General features: G+C 42.7%; 1 protein-coding gene across 1 annotated transcript in view; it reads right to left on the bottom strand.

Annotated features, from left to right (window-relative positions):
* Nucleotides 1-12,068, bottom strand: part of slc12a10.1 (solute carrier family 12 member 10, tandem duplicate 1) — a 37,244-nt gene extending 25,176 nt beyond the window's left edge. The window contains exons 1-7 of the mRNA XM_033983645.2: nucleotides 12,027-12,068; nucleotides 10,935-11,103; nucleotides 6,130-6,289; nucleotides 3,932-4,066; nucleotides 3,723-3,798; nucleotides 1,274-1,369; nucleotides 75-214 (exon numbers count right to left, since the gene is read on the bottom strand). Coding sequence (XP_033839536.1) covers nucleotides 75-214; nucleotides 1,274-1,369; nucleotides 3,723-3,798; nucleotides 3,932-4,066; nucleotides 6,130-6,289; nucleotides 10,935-11,095 — 768 coding nt within the window. The 5' untranslated portion in view covers nucleotides 11,096-11,103; nucleotides 12,027-12,068. The remainder of the gene's footprint in view (nucleotides 1-74; nucleotides 215-1,273; nucleotides 1,370-3,722; nucleotides 3,799-3,931; nucleotides 4,067-6,129; nucleotides 6,290-10,934; nucleotides 11,104-12,026) is intronic.
* Nucleotides 12,069-14,296: the final 2,228 nt, after the last annotated feature.

Raw genomic sequence — 14,296 nt, 5'->3', positions numbered from 1 at the left:
CGAATGTCGCGTCACCATGGTAACCGCTGAACATTTTCCCATAGACATAGATGCAGTATGGGGGGCGGCGGTACCTTGAGCAGATCTCGGACCACCTCTGCAAACCCCACGGTGTTGAGGGCACAGGCCAAAGCGTTGGCGAAGGAGAAGACCATCCCGATGGGTCCTCCGATCTCAGGACCGAGGGAACGAGAGATCATGAAGTACGCCCCGCCTAAAAGAAAAAAAACACAAAAATATACGGCTTTATTTATCTGATTAACTGTTAATATCTGACGTAAACAAACCAGACACGTGTTCAGTTCTGTCTCTCGGATTTTGTAAAATAAATTTCCCCAAAAAATGTGACTTATATTCTTGAAAATATGGTACTACTACTACTACTACTACTACTACTACTACTACTACTACTACTACTACTAATAATAATAATAATAATAATAATAATAATAATAATAATAATAATAATAATAATAATGCAAAATAATAACCGTAAAATAATAAAAAAATAAAAATAAATATATGCTTTTCCTTCATTATTATGCATTTTTTAGCTGGTGCGACTTATACTCCAGAGTGACGTATAGTCTAGAAAATACGATACTCAGTTACGTTGACTTGAGTAACTTTTGAAAGAAATTATACTTTTCCAGCAGCGTACTTTTACTCCTCCAAGTACAAATGTCTGGCTCCGCCCCTGCTCACTTCTGTCAGTCTGTCCCAGGGCAGCTGCGGCTACAGTAGTACCTTAAACTGTAAAGCCACTTATACTCCGGAAAATACGGTAATAATAATAATAATAATGATAATAATAATAATAATAATAATGATGATAATAATAATAATAATAGGAAGGGAGGGAAGGAGGAAGGAAGAAGGAAAGAAAAAAAGAAAGAAATAAAGAAGGAAGAAGGAAGGAACAAATGAATGAAAGAAACAGAGGAAGAATGGAAAGAAGGAAGGAAAGAAGGAAGGAAGGAAGGAAGAAAGGAAGGAAGAAGGAAGGAACAAAAGAAACGAAGGAAGGAAGGAACGAATGAATGAAAGAAACAGGAAGGAAAGAAAGAAGGAAGGAAGGGAAGGAGGAAGGAAAGAAAGAAGGAACGAATGAACGAATGAAAGAAACACAGAAAGGAAGGAAAAAACAATCCCGTGGGTTCATTTTCAGTTAAAGACCAGGGGGTTTGAGGTGAAAAACATAAATATGTAAACAAAACACACAAAAAATCAAAAGTACAGTTGGGTTTGTTATTTGTATAAAACGCTCACTGACCGGAGACGACCCTCCCGTTGGTGGCGATGGCGGAGACGGACAGAGCCGTTATCGTGGTTACGGCAGAAGACATGAGGATGATGACCCACATCAGCACTGGACACAACAACATGTGTTTAATGTGTTTGTAAAGACGCACAACTCAGTCCGTCAGAAAACAAACGATAAATCAAAACATGTACGAAAAAATCCTCAAGTCAAAAGAGAATCAGCTCCAGACTCTGAAACATCTGTACATGTCAATCATTTCACCAGACATTTAAACATTTTAGAGCTGTAGGGCACACACGGGACATGGGACATTTAAACTGTCCATTTTAGCTGTAGGACACACGGGACACGGGACATTTAAACTGTCCATTTTAGCTGTAGGACACACATGGGACATTTAAACTGTCCATTTTAGCTGTAGGACACACGGGACACGGGACATTTAAACTGTCCATTTTAGCTGTAGGACACACATGGGACATTTAAACTGTCCATTTTAGCTGTAGGACACACACGGGACATGGGACATTTAATTTATTGACTCAGTGATGAACTTTTATCATGAAACGTGTTGAATGTGACGTCACTGAGTCGCACAAAGAAACAACAGATAAATGTGGAACAACTTTTATTTTGGCACATTCAAGAATTTGGACATGATCCTGAGAAATAAAGAAGGAAGGAAGGAAAGAAAGGAAGAAAGGAAAGGGAGGGAGGAAGGGAGGAAGGGAGGAAAGAAGGAAGGAAGGATGGAAGGAAGTAAGGAAAGAAGGGAGGGAGGAAGAAAGGAAGGAAGGAAGGGAGGAAAGAAGGAAAGAAGGAAGTAAGGAAGGAAAGGGAGGAAGGAAGGAAGGAAGGATGGAAAGAAAGAAGGAAGTAAGGAAGGACGGGAGGATGGAAGGAAAGAAGGAAGGAAGGAAGGAAAGGGAGGGAGGAAGTAAGGAAGGAAGAAAGCATGGGGGAAGGAAGGAAGGGAGGGAGGGAGGGAGGGAGGGAGGGAGGGAGGGAGGAAGGAAGTAAGGAAGGAAGGGAGGGAGGAAGGCAAGAAGGAAGGAAGGAAAGAAGGAAGTAACGGAGGAAGGGAGGGAGGAAGGAAGGAAGGAAGGAAAGGATGGAAGGAAGGACGGAAGGAAAGAAGGAAGGAAGGAAGGAAGGAAGAAAGAAAGAAAGGACGGAAGGAAGGAAGGGAAGAAAGAAAAAAGAAAGAAAAAAGGAAGGAAAGGGAGGGAGGAAGGAAGGAAAGAAGGCAGGAAGGAAAGAAGGAAGGAAGGAAGGAAGGAAGGAAAGGAAGAAAGGGAGGAAGGAAGGAAGGAAGGAAGGAAGGAAGGGAGGAAGGATGGAAAGAAAGAAGGAAGGATGGAAGGACGGAAGGAAAGAAGGAAGGAAGGAAAGGGAGGGAGGAAGTAAGGAAGGAAGGAAGGAAGGAAGGGAGGGAGGGAGGGAGGGAGGAAAGAAGGAAGTAAGGAAGGAAGGAAGAAAGAAAGAAAGAAAGAAAGGACGGAAGGAAGGGAAGAAAGAAAAAAGAAAGAAAAAAAGGAAGGAAAGGGAGGGAGGCAGGAAGGAAGGAAGGAAAGAAGGAAAGGGAGGGAGGAAGGCAGGCAGGAAGGAACAAAGGATGGAAGGAAGGGAAGAAAGAAAAAAGGAAGGAAGGAAAGGGAGGGAGGCAGGAAGGAAGGAAAGAAAGAAGGAATGAAGGACGGAAGGAAGGGAAGAAAGAAAGAAAGAAAGGAAAGGGAGGGAGGAAGGCAGGAAGGAAGGAAGGAAGGAAAGAAGGAACAAAGGAAGGAAGTGAAGAAATAAAGAAACAAACAAACAAAGGAAGGAAGGAGGGAAGGAAGGAAGGAAAGAAAGAAAAAACTGCAATTGTAAAGACACTGAAAGAAAAGTGCAATTGTATTTTCAGCCGTAGATTTAAAAACACAGAGGAGCTTCAGTTCAGTTCAGTTTATTTTTATTTTGTCTCGTCTCTGAACTGAACAGAATCAGGATTTAACCAACGAAAGTCAGAAAACAGACACAGGTCAATAACAGACAGAAAACCAACATTTATAGAAAACAAACAAACGAAAAACTGTCCCAGAGCGCCCCCTGTGCTCAGACGCCTTCTCTGCAACGGAAAAACTCAAAAATGTAAACAAAAAACAAACAAAAAAAACAAACGATAAACCTGGAGAAGAACCACAGTGAAGGACAAATGCACTCTCCAGGATGGTCAGGCTGCCCTCTAGTGTCCTGGAGTGTACTAGCACCAGATGCCCTCTAGTGGACACTGTGTTTATTGAAATTAGACTTAATAAATAAAGTTCTTTTGATTTGACGGCACAGACTGAAGGAATAACCAAACACTAAACGAAACTTAGTGCAACTTGAGGCATGTTTTTGACTGTAAACCGCGTTAGAACAGGGTTAAAACTCCACATAAAACCTTTAAACGTGTCTTGCGGTCGTTTGTACTCACAGATTCCTGCCTGGGACGTGATCCAGGACAAACGCAGAAACAAGATGACCCCCCAGATGTTCAGCATGCACCGGACCTACGCCCACAAACAACACGTCAACACGAATTTTTATTATTTTTTCAACCATAGAGATAAAAAATAAACCATTTAAACAGATCGCTATGGAAACAGATACACAAACGCTGTCCTGTGACTCATATCTGCTCACCATGACTCCGATGATCCACCCGAATCGCACCGGGGCCTTTTCTTTGGGACCGTCTGCTGCCTCTTCATCTGGAGGTGGAGGTAAACTGTCCACCTCCACCTGGGACCCCGCAGCCTCTATCCCCAGCTCTCCGTCCTCAAATACGAACAGAAGTACAAGTTTTGTTAGTTGTAAACCTTTAAAACGCCTTAAAAGTCCTGTATTACGCAAAAGTGGCTCTCAAAACGCTCCGTTCCACCTTGTGATGTCATCAAGTGGTAGGTTTCAAGTTAACATCCACCTTTTACTTTTAGTTTAGCACAGATTGGCAATTCCAGAACTAAAAGTATCCACGTGATTCTACTTAAGAATCATTAAAAACACAGATTAAGCACTTCCTGTATTACCACACGATGACATCACAAGGTGGAATGGAGTGTTTTCTGTTTGAGACTCAGACTAAATCTGCAGGTTTGTTTGTGTGTTAAACATAAACACCTCTGCGCTGGTGATACTTTGCAGCTCGTGTCCTCAATAATCTCCTTCAGCGAGGTGAAGCTAACCAGAGGCACTGCTCTGTCTGAAGCTCTGAGAGACTTTAATCTGAGCTTTGTTTAAAGGAAGGAAGGAAGGAAGGCAGGAAAGGAGGAAGAAAGGGAGGAAGGAAGGAAGGAAGGAAGGAAGAAATGGAGGAAGAAAGGAAGGAAGGAAGAAATGGAGGAAGAAAGGGAGGAAGGAAGGAAGGAAGGAAAGAGAGGGAGGAACGAAGGAGGAAGGAAGGGAGGGAGGAAGGAAGGGAGGGAGGGAGGAAGAAAGAAGGAAGGAAGAATGGAAGAAAGGAAGGGAGGAAGGAAGGACAGAAAGAAGGAAAGAAGGAAGGAAAGAGAGGGAGGGAGGAACAAAGGAGGAAGGAAAGCAAGAAAGAAAGAAAGAAAGAAAGAAAGAAAGAAAGGGAGGGAGTGAGGGAGGAAGGGAGGAAGGAAAAAAGGAAGGAAGGAAGAAAGAAGGAAGAAAAGAGAGGGAGGAACGAAGGAGGAAGAAAGGAAAGAAAGAAAGAAAGAAAGAAAGGGAAGGAGAAGGAAGGAAGAATGAAAGAAAGCAAGGGAGGAAGGAAGGAAAGAAGGAAAGGAAGGAAGGATGGAAGGAAAAAAGAAGGAAGGAAGGAAGGAAGGAAGGAAGGGAGGAAGACAAACAAGTCCCACTCAAATAACATAACAGTCACAAGCTAGCTAGCGTTAGCCAACAGTTTTTCAGTGAGTCGACCTTTTTTTTCTTCTTTTAGCCATAAAAATCACGTTAAATGAAGTATCAGCCTGTACTTTTGCCCTTTTTCACACAACTACCTCTATTTTACAAATCCATCCTTATTTTTCCATTGATGCGTCAAATTAATGTGTGATACCAGTTTAAGTAGAAGAAAAATATAAAAACGAATGTACTTTTGAGTAACTTTTATGCACGCAAATAAAGAAAAAAACTATCTGGACAGCTCAGAAACACTTTAAATTACATATTTGAACAATAATCAACATTTAGATAAGAGATTATGCAGATTATACTTAGGGTTAGGTTTATACAGCTCTTCTTATAAAAAAAAGTCAGGCGTTTATGCAGCTAAGACATTGATTTTGCCATAGGTCATATTTTTCGAATGTTTACTAAAGAATATCTGAAGTTCTGCAGCTTCTGAGTTTGTCTTTGGTAAAATAAGTAACATATTTAAAGAGCCAAATGCCTCTGCTTTGAGACGCCGTTTGAATTTACATGATAGCACAATCGGTCGCGAAGATACGGTAATGGAAAGTCCGCAACCGCGAGTCTATGGGCGGCGATAGCATCTGACGCTAACGGGTTAAACGCCTGCAATCTCTTTAGACATGTTCCTCGAAGGGAGATCGTTTTGAGTCTGTGTCCCTTGTCCCAGCAGATTTATCCAAAACCACTGATTTGTCCTGGTTTTATACAAGAAATGTCCCTATTTTTGATCTCTATTTAGCGAAAATACAGAAAACCGTGCTTGAAAACGAGTATAAGTCAAAAAAACGCACAAACAGAAGTCGTTTAGATCACGATGGGCAACATTACGAGCTTTTTTCACGGTTTTATTTACACCGAATGTCCCAAATGTGCTCACCCTAGTTCCTCGCACAAAAAGAGTAAAGTGTAAACATTATAAACAGACCGGGACGCCACCCTGACACTCGTCTCCGGGGCGTTACCTCGTAGGCCTTCCGCAGGGCCTCCAGACTGGGCCGGCTGCGTGTCTGCTGTCGGGGCAGAGAGCTGGCGTAGTGCTCCAGCTGAGGGGCGAGGTCCATGGTGCTGTAGAAGGACGCTCTCCTCAGCTCCATCCTCGAGCCTCTGCGTTCAGCCAGACTACTGCAAAACAACAACGACAATCCATCAGTTAAAGGTTCTGGATTACACAAAATGGACTCGCGTGAGGTTTAAGTCATGACATAATGTTGTTCCACACATTCTTTAGTGACTTTTTAGTTCTTATCTCTAAAGCTCAGAATTCTCCGTGTCACCGTAGTAACCAGTGGATTTTCATGTATATTATTATTTTTGAAGCTATTTTTTTATGTCTGGAGCTGGAGTTTAATTCGTAATGCAAATGTAAATAGCGTTAGTGTAAAGGGAAGTGGGCGGGGATAGGTGATGGGTAAAAACAGACATTTTCATTCAAGTATTCAAGCCTCTAATGCGTTAAAACCAACAGACCAATCTCAGTTACACAAGTTCCATCCATCCATTTTCTTCTTCTTATCCGGGGCCGGGTCGTGGGGGCAGCAGTCTAAGCAGGGACTCCCAAACTTCCCTCACCCCAGACACGTCCTCCAGCTCCTTCGGTGGGATCCCAAGGCGTTCCCAGGCCAAAGAGACATAGTCCTTCCAGCGTGTCCTGAGTCTTCCCCGGGGCCTCCTCCCGGTGGGACATGCCCAGAACACCTCCCTAGGGAGGCGTCCAGGAGGCATCCTGAGCAGATGCCCGAGCCACCTCAGCTGGTTCCTCTCAACATGTAGGAGCAGCGGCTCTACTCCGAGCTCCTCCCATGTGACTGAGCTCCTCACCCTATCCCTAAGGGTGCGCCCAGCCCATTTCAGCCGCTTGTATCCGCGATCTTGTCCTTTCGGTCATTACCCAGAGCTCATGACCATAGGTGAGGGTAGGAACGTAGATTGACGGTAAATCGAGAGCTTCGCCTTTGGGCTCAGCTCCTTCTTCACCACAACGGACCGATACAGCGACCACATCACTGCAGACGCTGCACCAATCCGCCTGTCAATCTCACGCTCCATCCTTCCCTCACTCGTGAACAAGACCCCGAGATACTTGAACTCCTCCACTTGGGGCAGAGACTCACCACCCACCCGGAGAGAGCAAACCACCTTTTTCCGGTCGAGAACTATGGCCTCGGATTTGGAGGAGCTGATTCTCATCCCAGCCACTTCACACTCGGCTGCAAACCGCCCCAGTGCCTGCTGCAGGTCCTGATTCGAAGAAGCATCAGGACAACATCATCTGCAAATAGCAGAGATGAAATCCTGTGGTTCCCAAACCAGGCCCCCTCCAGCCCCTGGCTGAGCCTAGAAATTCTGTCCATAAATATAATGAACAGAACCGGTGACAAAGTGCAGCCCTGGCGGAGTCCAACATGCACCGGGAACAGGTCTGACTTACTGCCGGCAATGAACACAGCTCCTGCTCCGGTCATACAGGGACCGGACAGCCCTTAGCAAAGAGCCCCGGACCCCATACTCCCAGAGCACCCCCCAAAGGACACCACGAGGGACACGGTCGAATGCCTTCTCCAAATCCACAAAACACATGTGGACTGGTTGGGCAAATTCTCATGAGCCCTCGAGGACCCGATGGAGAGTATAGAGCTGGTCCAGTGTTCCACGACCGGGACTAAAACCACACTGCTCCTCCTGAATCCGAGGTTCGACTATCGGTCGGATTCTCCTCTCCATTACCCTGGAATAAACCTTACCGGGAAGGCTGAGGAGTGTGATTCCCCTGTAATTGGAACACACCCTCCTTTCCCCCTTCTTATACAGAGGGACCACTCTTATCCAGAGTATTCCTTCCACCGCCCGACAACATCCCCAGTCGAAGTCAGCAGCTCTCCACCCGCACTGTAAACAGTGTTGGTGAAGCACTGCTTCCCCCTCCTGAGGCGTCGGACGGTTTGCCAGAATCTCTTTGAGGCCGTCCGATAGTCATCCTCCATGGCCTCCCCGAACTCCTCCCAACCCTGAGTTTTTGCCTCTGTGACTGCCCGAGCCGCGGCACGCTTGGCCCGCCGGTACTCATCAGCTGCTTCAGGAGTCCCACGAGCCAACAAGGCTCGATAGGACTCCTTCTTCAGCTTGACGGCATCCCTTACTTCCGGTGTCCACCACCAGGTTCGGGGATAGCTGCCGCGACAAGCACCACAGACCTTACGACCACAGCTACGAGCGGCCGCATTGACAATAGAGGTGGAGAACATGGCCCACTCAGAGTCAATGTCTCCAACCTCCCCCGGGATCAGCGAGAAGTTCTCCCGGAGGTGTGAGTTGAAGACCCCTCTAACAGAGGGCTCTGCCAGGCATTCCCGACAGACCCTTACAATACGCTTGGGTCTGCCAGGTCTGTCCGGCTTCTTCCTCCGCCAGCGGATCCAACTCACCACCAGGTGGTGATCAGTTGACAGCTCAGCCCCTCTCTTCACCCGAGTGTCCAAGACACGCAGTCGGAGGTCAGATGACACGACAACAAAGTCGATCATCGACCTCCGACCTAGAGTGTCCTGGTCCCACGTGCACCGATGGACACCCTTGTGCTCAAACATGGTGTTTGTTATGGACAAACTGTGACTAGCACAGAAGTCCAATAACAAAACACCGCTCGGGTTCAGATCAGGGAGGCCGTTCTTCCCAATCACGCCCCTCCAAGTGTCACTGTCGTTACCCACATGGGCGTTGAAGTCCCCCAGGAGAACAACGGAGTCCCCGGTTGGTGCACTGTCTAGTACCCCTCCCAGGGACTCCAAGAAGGCCGGGTACTCCGCACTGCTGTTTGGCCCGTAGGCCGACACAACAGTGAGAGACCTGTCCCCGACCCAAAGGCGCAGGGACGCGGCCCTCTCGTTCACCGGAGTGAACCCCAACACGAAGCGGCTGAGCTGTGGGGCAATGAGCAAGCCCACACCAGCTCACCGCCTCTCCCCGCGGGCAATGCCAGAGAAATGGAGAGTCCAGCCCCTCTCAAGAAGTTGGGTTCCAGAGCCCAAGCTGTGCGTGGAGGTGAGGCCAACTATATCTAGTCGGTAATGCTCAACCTCCCGCACAAGCTCAGGCTCCTTCCCCCCCAGCGAGGTGACATTCCATGTCCCCAGAGCCAGTCTCCATGTCCAGAGATCTGGTCGTCGAGGTCCCCACCTTCGACTGCCACCCAGATCTTCATGCACCGGCCCATTACGGATCCTCTTGCAGGTGGTGGGTCCACATGAGGACGGCCCCACGTCACTCCTTCGGGCTGAGCCCGGCCGGGCCCCGTGGGGAAAGGCCCGGCCACCAGGCGCTCGCTGTCGAGCACCCACCCCAGGCCTGGCTCCAGGGTGGGGCCCCAGTAACGCTAGTCCGGGCGACGTAAACAGCCTTGTTTTTACACTCGTCATAAGGGGCTTCTGAACTGCTCTTGGTCTGACCCGTCCCCCTGGACCTGTTTGCCATGGGTGACCCTACCAGGGGCATGAAGCCCCCGACAACAGAGCTTCCAGGATCATTCGGGCTCTCAAACCCCTCCACCACGTTAAGGTGGAGGTTCAGGGAGGGGAGTTACACAAGTTAAAAGCTCAAAAAAGTTTTAAACCTGATCTATTCTGAAAAATGGACTTTTCAGAGATTTTAATCATATTATAGTTGTTTCCTTCTTGAAGTTGTTTTTGGACTGATTCATGCGTGTTTGAGTAACTTTAATCGCTTATTTTCAAGACGTCATTTTGCCGATCGACCCCTGTTTTCACCTCCACCTGGACATGCCCACTGTGACGTACTTACATCGTTCTCCGGTTTTATTTTCTTAATCGGTGATACTCGTAGGATTCGAAAGCGTCAGCGTAGAATGTGTTACTCAAGAAGTCATCAGCATGAATATATAAAGATTTGTTTTTTATTCAAGGTTGGAAATACTGGACGGCTGATATGGCAAAAATAAATAAATAAAAAAATAATAAAAATAATTTTAAAAAATTAAATAATAATAATAATGATGATGATGATAATAATAATAATAATAATAATAATAGTAATAATAAGAAGAAGAAGAAAATAATTTTCCTTATACTGACCAGTCTCGAAATTCAACACTTTTTTTTTTATTCAAAACAAAATAAAATTTAAAAATAAAAAAAAAACAATATGGCATTCAATACCGATTTCATGAAAATAAATATACTTTAAATTTTTGCAAAAGAAAAAAAATAATAATAACAGTAAAATCAGAATCAAGTCACTTTCCCATTTTGTTAATATAAAGAAAATATTTGGTTGTAGTAGTAGTAATAGTAGTAAAGCGATTTAAAACATACTCATAGTCATTTTGGCACAAATAAAAAAAAAATTCTACTACTTGCTTATGTGATGTGCAGCTGTCCATAGGGGGCGCCACCAGCTACACGGCTCTTTGCTGTGAGGACGTTTACAGCAACGTCAGCTCTGATTGGACACAGTTTTCTAACGTGGACGTGTTTCTTTTATTAAATGATATATAGTCACATTTTTATGTAGCACTTTTGGGGCGACACTGGGGGCGAGGTGTCCCAGTGATGTTTATGTCGAGAGCGAGATTCAAACCGTCAACTTTTGGACACTTTATGACCCGAGCCACTGTCGCTCCATGTTTCAGTCTTTTTATCATTTATTATTATGTTTAAAATATGAACAGAATCTAAAACTCTTCAGTCTGACTTGAAATTATTTACAACAGAAACTGAGATCCAAGATGGCGGCGTGCTGCGTTCGCGTGACTTACTTTGCGTCGATCTCAGATACGGTGATGGTGGGCGCGTCTCCGGGTCTCGAGCTCCTCCCATCAAAGTGGTGGGAGGAGTAACGCGGGGGCCCCTCGTCTGTGGAGAAGTGCACCCGCGGGATGCCGCTCGCAGAACGCACTCTGGAGGTCACCTGACCCATCGTGAATCCTGCCCAGAGACAAGGAAGTGCACATATGTGGGCGTGGTCATTAGTATAGACGGTGCTACTCAGGAAGTCAACATTGGATGGCTGTTATGGCAAAAATAAATGAATAAAAAAAATTGAAAATAAATAAAATTAATTAATTAATAAATAATAATAATAATAATAATAATAATAATAATGATTGCCCTTATACTGGTCAGTCTTAAAATTATATGACAAAAATAAATTTATTAATTAAATATAAAAAAGAAAATTAATAATAATAATAATAATAATAATAATAATAATAATAATAATAATAATAATAATAATAATAATAATAATAGTAATACTTTTTTTCTTATACTGACCAGTCTCAAAATTCAATACATTTTTTTAAAATTTAAAACAAAAAATAAATAAATATGACTTTCAATTCTGATTTCATGAATATAAATATACTTTGAATTTTTGCAACTGAAAACAACAACAAAAAAATCTAAATGTTGTACTTTAGAAACTGTAAAACAATTATTTGTGTCAGAAATTAAATCTGCACTTTTACATTTTGTTTATATAAAGAAAATATTTGGTTGTAGTAATAGTAGTAACAGTATTTAAAAAACATACTCATTCAGTTAACATGAAACATTTAGAAAGCATCAAAATGACATGTATCTGCTTATCTCCATGGAGATGCCTTTGCTTTGCCTGTAAAGTTCCAACATATGACTTTAAACATATTTATCTTTAAGGGAGAACATCAGGTGACGCCAAGTTAAAGTCTGATTGGAGATTTGAACCAACTTATAAAAACACCAGAAACGGAATAAATGTGAGATTGATGAGCTTAATGCCATACTGTGGAACATTCAGAAAAAAAACATCTCCATAAAAAGTTCCATAGTGCTTCTTTAGAGTGATATAGTGTGAGTCCCAGTCTTACCTTTGCTGTGCCTCCGGTTCAGGTGAACACTTCTCCCACATGAATCCCACATGAACGATGTTGTGGAAATTTATACCTCCATGAACCTCGTCCCTCCTCCATCGTCCTCACGCCCACACGCTCCGACATGAACTCACAGGACCTGTCCACGGCTCTGGGAATCAGGGCAAATCTGGGAAAATCTGGGAAAATCATTGAAAATCACACATATAGATATTTAATTCAGTTTTACTTTATAGGACGTCAAGTCAAAAACCTCCAGCACACCTTGAATTTTTTTGTATTATTATTATTATTATTTTTTATTGTCCTGTAAGTTCCTACATGAACTTACAGGACCTGTCCATGGCATTGAAAATCATTGAATATCACACATATAGATATTTAATTTAGTTTTACTTTGTAGGAGGTCAAGTCAAAAACCTCCAGCACACCTTGATTTTTTAAGTTAAACAATATTCTTTTTTTTTTTTTTAACTTTTTTTTTTTTTTTTTTTACTTTTTAAAGCCTCTGTCAGTGTTTTTTTTTTTTTTTTGTTTTTTTGTTTTGTTGTCTTGTAAGTTCCTACATGAACACATGAATTTACAGGACCTGTCCATGGCATTGAAAGTCACTGAAAATCATTGAATATCACACATATAGTTATTTAATTTTTATGTTTTTTTTGTTTTGTTTTGTTTTTTTTTTGTTTTGTTTTTTTACTTTTTAAAGCCCGTTAATTGTTTTGGGTTTTTTGGGGTTTTTTTTGTTTGTTTTTTTTTAATCCTATATTTTATTTTATTTTTTTATAATTTTTTTGGAACTTACAGGACCTGTTCATAGCATTTAAAATCATTGAAAATCACAGAAATATTAAATTCAGTTTTACTTTGTAGGACGTCAGGTCAAAAACCTCCAGCACACCTTCAGTTTTTATGTTACACAATATTTTGTACGGGTTTTTTAAAATTGTATCTTATTTTTTTGATTGACACATAGAAAAACAAGCTTCCTTACAATGAGAGGGCTCGCATCTCCACAAACCTGACTCTATTTGACCTGGAGGACGGCCTTCTCCCGCTTGTCTCCATGGAAATATCGTTCCTTTGGCTATAATCTTCCACAGTATGGCATTAAACACATCTATGTCCATGGAGAATGTTACGACATATGGCTTTAACTTTGTAGTTCTATGAAATCGTCCACCTAGAGAAAGTTCCACACTGCGCCTTTAAGTCACCAAACACAAAAATCTTAACATGATTTCAGTTTAAGCAGCTCAACTTGGGTTTTAATCTAAGACACATATTTTTTCTTACTTTTCTTACCATTTCTTTTGATTTCGTTTTAAATTCATAAAAACATGTACTGAAAACTGTCCTGATTTGTTACATCACAGACAAATTTCCGTACACAGCTGTGCTTACATTGATTGTAAAAGTTATTATGAACAAGCGTTTTCTCTGTAGTGTTTCTAATCACAACGTTGTTCTATTTCCGCTGTTTGCAGATCAGGCGTCATGAGGGGCCAGTATTGTACAGTGTTCGTGTTTTTACTGTCGACAGGAATAGAATCGGAGGAGCAAAGTTCATTCATATTTCTCAGTATTTGGGTGTGTTTAAATGTTGTTTGTGTTTCCGGTTTATGCATCTGCAAATATTGATTTTATAAGAAAGTTATAAGAAAAATACAAAATCTTTGTGTTTTATTTTTTACTTTAGCTGTTTTCTGATCTGTGTTGTAATGTTCCTCCTTGTGATGTCACTAAGTGGTAATACAGGAAGTGCTCCGCTGTGTTTTTAAACTCCACACACCTTCACTACAATCATTTCAATCATTTCAATCATTTCAATCATTTCAGCCCAGGAATTGCTGATTTCTGCTGAACAAAAGGTAAAAGGAGCTGTTAACTTGAAAACTACTACTTGATGACATCACAATGTGGAGCAGAGCGTTTTAATTGAGACTAGTAATAAACGATTACTCAGACAAGAGTGAATGAAACAAAACACAACTCCAGTTCTGTTTTTAAGGAGGTAACAGTATTATAACATGACTTAAGGTGAAACTGCCCTTATCTGCAGTTAGCATCAGGTTTAGGGTTAGCACCGTGTTAGAGTTAGCATCATGTTTAGAGTTAGCATCGTGTTTAGAGTTACCACTGTGTTAAGAGTTAGCATCGTGTTTAGAGTTACCACTGTGTTAAGAGTTAGCATCGTGTTTAGAGTTACCACTGTGTTTACAGTTAGTGCTATGTTTAGAGTTAGCATCTGGTTTAGAATTAGCATC

Source organism: Periophthalmus magnuspinnatus, chromosome 18, assembly GCF_009829125.3.
Source record: "Periophthalmus magnuspinnatus isolate fPerMag1 chromosome 18, fPerMag1.2.pri, whole genome shotgun sequence".
Lineage (NCBI taxonomy): Eukaryota > Metazoa > Chordata > Actinopteri > Gobiiformes > Gobiidae > Periophthalmus > Periophthalmus magnuspinnatus.
Note: the sequence above shows the minus strand (reverse complement) of the source record. Positions and strands in the feature narration are given on the sequence as shown.